The 10210-nt window shown below is 40.9% G+C and overlaps 1 protein-coding gene across 1 annotated transcript in view; it reads right to left on the reverse strand.

Moving 5' to 3' along the window:
* Positions 1–7819, reverse strand: part of LOC137095293 (acyl-coenzyme A synthetase ACSM3, mitochondrial-like) — a 30080-nt gene extending 22261 nt beyond the window's left edge. The window contains exon 1 of the mRNA XM_067461755.1: positions 7684–7819. Coding sequence (XP_067317856.1) covers positions 7684–7819 — 136 coding nt within the window. The remainder of the gene's footprint in view (positions 1–7683) is intronic.
* Positions 7820–10210: the final 2391 nt, after the last annotated feature.

Raw genomic sequence — 10210 nt, forward strand, 5'->3', positions numbered from 1 at the left:
CATAATGTAAATATCTGATATGCAGGATGTATTTTAATTCATTTGACCAAATTTGGCACAAATATCAAATACATTGAAATTTGAACACTGGTGGGATGGGGTGGAGGGTGGGGTGGGATTGATTTTGTCATTTGGGAGTTGTAGTTGCTGGGATTTATAGTTCACCCACAATCAAAGAGCATTCTGAACTCCACCAATGATGGAAATGAACCAAACTTGGCACACAGAACTCTACTACAAATGCTGGTGCCTCACCAAGCAACCTACAGCTCCTATGATCCGATAGCATTGAGCCATGGCAGTTAAAGTGGTATAGATGCACTCTTGGAAAAACAAGACTCTCAGTTTTGATCACTATCCGGTTTTTCTAAATCACAAGAAATAGAATACAGAATATCTACCTGTTCATATGTAAGCGGATGACTGGAAGTTTCCACTCTCTGGATAGTAGATTGATTGCAGACCGAAAGGAAAACCACAGGATTTAAAGAAAGTCGAATAGTATGTATTTCATACATAAATGAACCATTAACTTTAAACCAGAAAATAATGCACTAAAATGTAGCTGTACATTAGTAGATCCTTTTCCCACTATCAAACGTTAACTTTCAACTGGAGATATGCTGATTTACAAAAGGCACCCTTTCTCCTTTCCTCCCCAGTTAATAAATGTTTGAAATGGACAGCAAGGCTCTTCTTCTCCATTTTAAAACTGATCATAAATCAGCATGGATTATTGCTTGGATGTAAACAGCTGATTCCTAATCCATCTAAAACGCAGGTATGTGCTTTTCATCTTGTGAACAGACAAGCATCTCGAGCTCTGAGGATGACCTGGGAAGGAATCCCACTGGGGCATTGCAGAACACCTAAATACCTGGGAGTCACCCTGGACCGTGCTCTGACTTACAAGAAGCACTGCTTGAAAATCAAGCAAAAAGTGGGTGCTAGAAATAATTTTATATGAAAGCTGACTGGCACAACCTGAGGATCACAACCAGACACAGTGAAGACATTTGCCCTTGCGTTTTGCTACTCTGCTGCTGAATACGCATTCCCAGTGCGGAATACATCTCATCACATTAAAACAGTAGACGTGGCTCTTAATGAGATATGCTGCATTACCACAGGATGTCTACACCAAACACCACTGGAGAAATTATACTGTTAACCAGTATTGCACCACCTGACATCCATCAGGAAGTAGCAGCCTGTAATGAAAGGGTCAAGGTATTGACATCTCTGGGCTATCCTCTGTTCGGATATCAACCAGCAAGCCAATGACTTGAATCAAGAAACAGCTGACTAAGATCTACAGAGATACTCGAAGAAACACCTCAGCAAGCAAAAGTCCAAAAGTGACAGGCTAAAACCTAGAACCTCGATCAGTGGCTGATACCTGATGAGAAACTCTATGAGATGATAATGAGATGTTATATGATGTTTAATTGATTGTTTATCATGCTATTGTTTTAAGTTTTTGTAACTGTTTTAAAATGTTTTGTAACTGTTTTGAGCATTGAATTTTGCTATTGTGAACCGCTCTGAGTCGCCCGAGTGCTGAGAAGAGTGGGATATAAATACAGTAAATAAATAAATAAATAAATAAATAAACTCCCTCCTAGACACACAGATGTCTGGGTGACTTGGAAGGCGCTGAACAGGCTGCGGTCTGGCACCACGAGATGCAGATCCAACCTTAAGAAATGAAGAGTCCACGACATGCGAATGCAGAGGAGAGCAAACCACAGACAATGTACTACAATGTAACCTGAGCTCTGCCACATGCACAATGGAGGACTTTCTCACAGCGGCACCAGAGACGCATCAAGTGACGAGCTTCTGGTCAAAGGAAATCTAGTATAATGCCAAGCTTTTAACTTTGTTTGCGTTTTTAAATACATTATAACTGTGTGGTTGTAGGTTTCTCCAGGCTATATGACCATGTTCTAGAGGCATTTTCTCCTGACGTTTCACCTGCATCTATGGCAAGCATCCTCTGAGGATGCTTGCCATAGATGCAGGCGAAACGTCAGGAGAAAATGCCTCTAGAACATGGCCATATAGCCCGGAAAAACTTAAAACAACCCAGTGATTCCGGCCATGAAAGCCTTCAACAATACATTATAACTGTACTCGCAATTCCCTTCTGACACAATAAATACATAAATTGCTTGTATAGTGGTCTTCAGTCTGCTGAACTCAGAGAACACAGAGAATGTTTAGTCCAATGGAAATAATTTGAGTTAGAATCCTATTGGTGGACAATACAAGTGGTCACATTTTTTCTAGAGTAAGGTCACCTGCAAAACATACTCTGCCATGAGTGATTACCTATGAAAATATTTGAAACGTTTTGCAATGTTTGAAATATTTCTTTAAAAAACTTCAGCCCTTCAGGTATTTTGGACTTCAATTCCCACAATTCCTAATAGCCTCAGACCCCTTCCTTTTCCCTATTAGCGAAAAATGTTTTTAAAATAAACAAATAAACCATATTTCTTGCTTGAAGTGTATATTGATCATAAGCGTTTGGGGAGAAGAGTGCAGTTGCTCAACAACATTAGGATTGTAAACTATGATCCCCCTCCTCATACCTATAGAACCAGGACCAATGGCTTCATCTACCTGCATCTAACAACATATGTCCTCTCTCAGCCCTCCAGGCTATTCAATGCTTCTGCAGGAAAGTCCCATAAAGTCATGTTGGATGACCTAGCAAATTAATGGCGATGATGAGAGATTCTATTCCAGCAGAATTCATTCATTTCAATAAACTTTGCTATTATCCACATTTTCCTTTTCCAGGGTATTATTTTTAGATTATTTTTATGTTTTTATACCCTGCTTTTTCTCTGCCAAGGGACACTCAAAGCCTTTAACAATAAAAACTATAACAATGTGGGATAAATTGAGGCATGGGGTCATAGTGTATCAGATGAAAGGGCAATTTGACCTGTGTGAGGGCCTGGACTTTGGCAGCCTGGAGAGCCCAAGGGTTGTGTAAAGAACCCTGGGAACTGATGAAGCTCAAGGGTCACAATTTGCCCACTTTGGCTTTAGTGACTTCTTTTTTTTTTAATCTTTAGATTTATAAATCAAAATGTATAGGTATACACCATGTCCCCTTTTTACAATATCTTAGTCATAGAATCATAGAATCATTGAGTTGGAATAGACCTTGTGGGCCATCCAGTCTAACCCACTGCCAAGAAGCAGGAAAATTGCATTCAAGAAGCAGGAAAATTGCATTCAAAGCATCCCTGACAGATGGCCATTCATCCGCTGTTTAGTAGCCTCCAAAGAAGGAGCCTCTATCACACTCCAGGGCAGAGAGTTCCACTGCTGAACAGCTCTCACAGTTCTAATGTTCTGGTGGAATCTCCTTTCCTGTAGTTTGAAGCCATTATTCCATGTCCTAGTCTCCAAGGCAGCAAAAACTGAGCCTGCTCCCTCCTCCCTATGAATTCCTCTCTCATCTTTATACATGGCTAGCATGCCTCCTCTATTTTCTCTTCTACAGGCTGAACATGCCCAACTCTTTAGGCCACTCCTCATAGGGCTTGTTCTCTAGACTCTTGATCATTTGAGTCACTTTCCTCTGGACACATTCCAGCTTGTAAACATCTCCCTTAAATTGCGGTGCCCAGAATTGGACACAGTATTCCAGGTGTCAAAAGAATATTCCTATTTTACACAAATCAACAGTAAAAAAAAAAAAACTGAAACACAGCTTAAGTATACTTCTTATCTTGTTTTTAACTTTCCCAGGTTACAACTAATGTTACATGTATCCATATTACACCTCTTTGATCTACTTATATATGTTTTATTTCTATATTATTTCTATTATTATTATACCTCCCCACCCTTATTTCGTGCTACCTTTACCAGGACCAACCAACTCATCTTGTATCAGGATGGTAGAATTATGGAATTATCTGAGAGTGAATAGAAAATGCAATTATCTATATATACAAGATGTTCACATTCCCATTCATCACCTGGCAAGTGGAGCCCCCGGTGGCACAATGGGTTAAACCCTTGTGCCGGCAGGACTGAAGACTGACAAGTCAGAGGTTCGAATTTAGGGAGAGTGCAGATGAGCTCCCTCTGACAGCTCCAGCTCCCCATGCGGGGACATGACAGAAGCCTCCCACAAGGATGGTAAACATCAAAACATCCGGGCATTCCCTGAGCAACATCGTTGCAGACAATCAATTCTCTCACACCAGAAGCGACTTGCAGTTTCTCAAGTTGCTCCTGACACACACAAATACACACACAAAACCTTGTTTCACAAGTCCAAAATTTCATTGCTGCTGTTGCTGGCTTGTACCCCTTTCCCTCATTAAAGATATACTCAATAAATTTTCCTCATATTTTCAAAAAATCTGTTTGTTTCGATATTCCCTTTTTAATTTTTATATCGCAAATCAACTTGTTATTAACAGCTATATTCCAAATTTCTCTGCACCATTCTTCTAGTTAAATTTGTTCTTTTTCCAAAAAAAATGCCATTGATAATTTTGTGGCTGTTAGTAGGTTAGAGACCAATTCCATCTCCTCTTGTGAGGTAATTATATTGTCATGCATAAGTAATTTACTTATTTATTTATTTACATTATTTATATCCTGCCCTTCTCACCCCAAAGGGGACTCAAAGTGACTTACAGACACACATTCAATGCTGATTATACAATTTAACAAGGATGGACAAAACAAACAGAGGTAGAGGCAGTTTTCCCATCTTATTTCTGGTGTCTTGGAGTTTGTGCTCGACTCCAGCCACAGGAGGGTGCTGTTGTTCCAGCTTCCATGTCGAGGAGCTTTCCTCCGATCAATATCCTTTATTATTTCCCCGCAAAACGCAGTACCTATTTATCTGCTCACATCTCCGCTTTCGACCTGCTAGGTAGGCAGGTGAGCTGGGGCTAGCAGTGGGTGCGCAACCCGACTCAGGATCAAACTGCCGACCCTTCGATCAGTAGGATTTTTCTGCAGCACAGCAGTTTAGCCTTCTCTATCTCAATTTTTTATTCTTGTACTTATTTCTTTAAATACCCTTTCCCAAATTTTTAAAATAATTTTACATGACCACCACATTTAACATGTGGGAATTCCCATCACACGTTAAATTGGGCCTTTTCCCTTGTCTCTTCACAGGGAATTGAAAAATAAGTTGATTCTCAATTGACTTAGGAAGTATAGGTAAAAAAAACCCCACACTTTAGAAATTGTGAAATATCTGGAACCCATGGAACAAGTGTGTGGCATGTGATGGGTTCTGTCAGTAGTCGTTTCTTAAAAGTGTAGGAACACTTATTTTATTACGTGTGATGAAGTTGTTATAGTTATATGTTGTGCTATGGTGGCAGAAGGCTTTAACCCTATGGCTGTAACTCTTACCTCCCAATAAATAAAATAAATATTTGTGGCACGGAATATGAGGTCATGGTTGGCTGAAACAAAATGAACAAAATCTCTCCATGCTCTGACATTTTTGTTGTAGTCCCATTTACAACCTAGAATGTTGTACTGGTTAATCAATAACATTTGAACTAAAATGGACTCCGGTGGCACCGAGGTGTACAGAACCTTAGAATGAGGGGTCAAGAAGCAAGTCCATACTTAGGCCAGAGGTCTGTTGGAACTCATCATTTTGAGTGGTTACTCATTCTTAATAAATAAACTGGCAGAAGCCTGAAGGTTGGACCTTTTATAGAAGTTAATAAGTGTTTGAACTCAATAGAAAATATATATTTTCTGCTGATGAATTGCCAACAAATTTGGCTACAAGACACCTACTAACCCAAGGAGTGACCATTACTAAAAAAATAATGATTTTGTCAATTGGGAGTTGTAGTTGCTGGGATTTATAGTTAACCTATAATCAAAGAGCATTCTGAACTCCACCAACGATGGAATTGAACCAAACTTGGCACACAGACTCCCATGACTAACAGAAAACACTAGAATGGTTTGGTGAGCATTGACTTTGAGTTTTGGTGTTGTAGTTCATCTACATACAGAGAAGTCATATTACATGAACCTGCTTCATGAACTTGGCATTGCAACAAACTGCAAGAAGTCTCATCATCATCATCATCATCATCATCTGTATTGTTTTCTTGCCTACCTGCCTATAAGAACTCATGGTGGTCAATAGATACAATAAAGGTAAAGGTTTCCCCTTGACATTAAATTGAGTCTAGTTATGTCCAACTCTGGGTGGTGGTGCTCATCTCCATTTCTAAGCCAAAGAGACAGCATTGTCCGTAGCAACCTCCCAGATCATGTGGCTGGCATGTCTGCATGGAGCACCATTACCTTTTTGCTAAAGCGAAACGTATTGATCTACTCACAGTTGCATGTTTTCAAACTGCTAGATTGGTAGAAACTGGGGCTAACAGCCGGAGTTCACTCCATCCAGCTGATTTGAACTGCTGACCTTCCAGTCAGCAAGTTCAGTAGCTCAGCGGTTTAACCCGCTGTGCCATTGCGGCCCTGTTCAATAGATAACACACCTAATAAACATTTTTAAAAGATGGATACAAGAATGTAGTCTCTAGATACCCCCTATCCCCATGAATAAGTTTACTCCATTGTGTATCTCCAGAGGGATGACGATGACAACAATGATGATAATAATAATTGTTTCTTAACCATGGACTTCAACACCAGTCTTACTGAAATACGTGCCATTATAATATGAACATGACTCATTGAAAGCAGAGGAGGAAGAACTCATTCTTAGGTCTGTAGATAGATGATGGTTTATGGCCAGCCAGTAGAGTAGGGACTCCATTCCGAGTTTTGGACTGAATTTTTCAAGGTGCCGAATCTATTAAGGGCAGTGGTTCCCCACCTTTGGGCATTTGGATGTTTTGGACTTCAGCACCCACAATTCCTAACAGCTGTTAAGCTGGCAAGGATTTCTGGGAGTTGAAGTCCAAAACATCTGGAAGTCCAAAGGTTGGGAACCACTGATTTAGGGGAAAGATTTCATCACCTCGGAAAGCTCGATCAGGAAGTGCAGAGCAGGTTGACTGGCATAGAAGCCACCAGGCTTCACCATCTCTAGAAACCAAGTCATTGAGGACTTGGTAAGTGAATTCTTAAAGACATTGTATCTTATGTGGAAAATGGTCTGCAAGTAACTTGATTCCTCTCATTACAGCCTGGTGAGGTGAAATACTGTTCAATCTTACCAACGAACAAACTGCAAGAAGTCATATTTTAAGAATTCAGACTTCTTTATACCAATTTTCCAGAGACCACTTTATTTTGGGGGCTGTTGAACACTACGTCCACCTCCTTCTCTCTCCGACTTGGATGCAATCATGATAAAGCATCAGTCAAGATTCTAATTTGGAACTTATAAAATAATTTGACCCATCTAACCTGTTGGTGAGCTCAGTTTCCAATGTGTTTTCGGCTCCTCCAAAGTGTGATGGTCTGCTCACACGATGCACCCTCTAAGAAATGACTCCAAAACAGCAGGCTCTTTCTCCCAGACTGGTCAATTGCCTTTTGGCCCATTCAATGTCTTTGACAGATAAGCAAATATGGTCACAACTGGCTTGACTGGTTCCTTGACTGGCCACAGGATCATGATATTTGAAAATTGCTTCAGAGCTAAAAAAATTTTTCAGCTATTTGACTCCAATGATCCTATAGCACCAGGGGCAGCTGAAGCAATGAGGTGCCTGCTGGAGGTATGCATTGTGTTCAGGTCAGGAGAGTCCTCATCAGTCTCAAAGGCCATCTTTTTCTTCATGGAAATACTAGGGATCCCATATGCAACGTAGTTGGGCATATAACGCCTTGTGTCAATTTTTTGTATAAGAAACCATGTCACAAGATTGCCCCCCTGCTTACCATTTCCACACACTTCTGAAACAGTTCATAGATGAAGCAACATGGATCCCATCATACGACACAAGGGGACTTCTGCTTCTCTCCTGTACTGCTTCATCTGTGAACTGACTCTGAAATATAGGGAACTGGAGCTGGTTAGAAAGTATCTTCTGAGCTTCAGATGTAGATGAAAATGGGAGAATGTAGGTAAAAACACGTAGGATTGAAAATGTCAAATTTGCCTGTGTTGAATCGCTTCAGTGATGAGGAATCATGGGCGTTCCTATGGGAGATATCCTACTGAGCATTAATGCTCATTTTTTCTCCCAAAATTCTGCTTCATGAGTCTGGTGTTGTAATTATAATTAATGACAACAATTCAGTCATTAGGAATACCACAATTTCAAGATAGCACCTCACCACTTTGTTAGGAGCCTCTGGTGGCGCAATGGGTTAAATCCTTGTGCCGGGAGGACTGAAGACTGACAGGTCGGAGGTTTGAATCCAGGGAGAGTGCGAATGGGCTCCCTCTCTCAGCTCTGGATCCCAAGGTGGGGACATGAGAGAAGTTTTCCACAAGGATGGTAAAAAATCAAAATATCTGGGTGTCCCTGGGCAGTGTCCTTGCAGATGGCCAATTCTCTCACACCAGAAGTGACTTGCAGTTTCTCAAGTCACTCCTAACATGAAAAAAAACCCACTTTGTTTTATTTTGTCATTTCTCCTTCATAGTAATCTTGGCTTTTGGAATTGTGCTACTGAGAGCTTTTTAACTTTATTCCCCCCCCCCCCCCTTTTTTAAAAAACCAACTACAGTATGTTTGGGACTTCCATGATTGAAGGCAAGGAGACTGGGAGAGAAAGGAAAGAAGCTCCTAGAACAATGGTTCTCAACCTGCGGGTCCCCAGATGTATTGGCTTTCAACTCCCAGAAATCCTAACAGCTGGTAAACTGGCTGAGATTTCTGGTAGTTGTAGGCCAAAACACCTAAGGACCCACAGGTTGAGAGACAGGGCCTTCTCAGTAGTGGCCCCTTGGCTATGGAACTCCCTCCCCAACGAAATTAGAGCAGCCCCCTGCCTCCTGACCTTTGGGAAGAAAGTTAAAACCTGGTTATGGGACCAAGCTTTTGGCTTAAAAGCTAGTGTAAAATGGGTATATGGAATTGTGAAAGGACTAATAGAATGGCCTTGGATTTGACTCTGGATAATGTGATTTTAATATTTGTTTTAATGTTGATTGTTTTTTGAGTTTTAATGCATGTTGTTGCTGTTGTTTATTTGTTCAGTTGCTTCCAACTCTTCGTGACCTCATGGACCAGTCCACGGCAGAGCTCCCTGTTGGCTGCAGCCTCCCCCAGCTTCTTCCAAGTCAAGCCAGTCATTTCAAGGATACCATCCATCCATCTTGCCCTTGGTTGGCCCCTCTTCTTTTTTCCTTCCATTTCCCCCAGCATCATTGTCTTCTCCAAACATTATGTGACCAAAGTACTTCATCTTTGCCTCCAATATCCTTCCCTTCAGTGAGCAGTATGTTTATTTTTTAATTCATATGTTTATTTTTATTGTATTTATGTATATATACGGCATCGAATTGCTGCCTTTTGTGAGCCGCTCTGAGTCCCCCCTATTGGGGTGAGAAGGATGGGATATAAACATAGTAAATAAATAAATAAATAAATAAATAGAAACCTGGCTGTCACCCATTGGACCATTTGTAGCTTCTGAATAGTCTTCAAAGCAACCCCACGTAGAGCACAGAGCATGGAGCAGGAATTTGAGGGGACGGACCCATCATGTAGCTTACCTTGCAGCCAGAGAACCCCACCTATTTGCATCTAGAGCAAACTTGCCCAACATGACAAACTTTAACTACTGATAGAGTTTCAGGGGATTAATCTGGCATGATATGAGTTGTAGTTCACCCACAACCTAGCCAGATACCCCAGCTTGTAGTGTAATAAAACTCTAACATTTTGTGGACTAACTATTTGCCCAAAGCGCAGCATTAACTCTTTCCTGCTTATTACTTTCTTCCCTCCTGTAGTAGCCTTCCCACAGGAATTATTTCGAAGCAAGTTTTGCCAGGCACAGCTACTTTTCAAAACCTCAGCTCCCATATCATAAAGAATCCAACATCAAAGTGGTAGAGATCAAGATTGTCAAAAGTATTACAGGCCCTATCATTCTGATGTAATACTCATTTCAGGATTTTGACCTCTCAACTGGCACTCCACTTGGGATCCTTAAAGTGTAGGCATTGGGTTGTTGTAGGTTTTTTCGGGCTGTATGGCCATGGTCTAGAGGCATTCTCTCCTGACGTTTCACCTGCATCTATGGCAAGCATCCT

This window comes from Anolis sagrei, chromosome Y (genome assembly GCF_037176765.1).
Source record: "Anolis sagrei isolate rAnoSag1 chromosome Y, rAnoSag1.mat, whole genome shotgun sequence".
Taxonomy (NCBI): Eukaryota; Metazoa; Chordata; class Lepidosauria; order Squamata; family Dactyloidae; genus Anolis; species Anolis sagrei.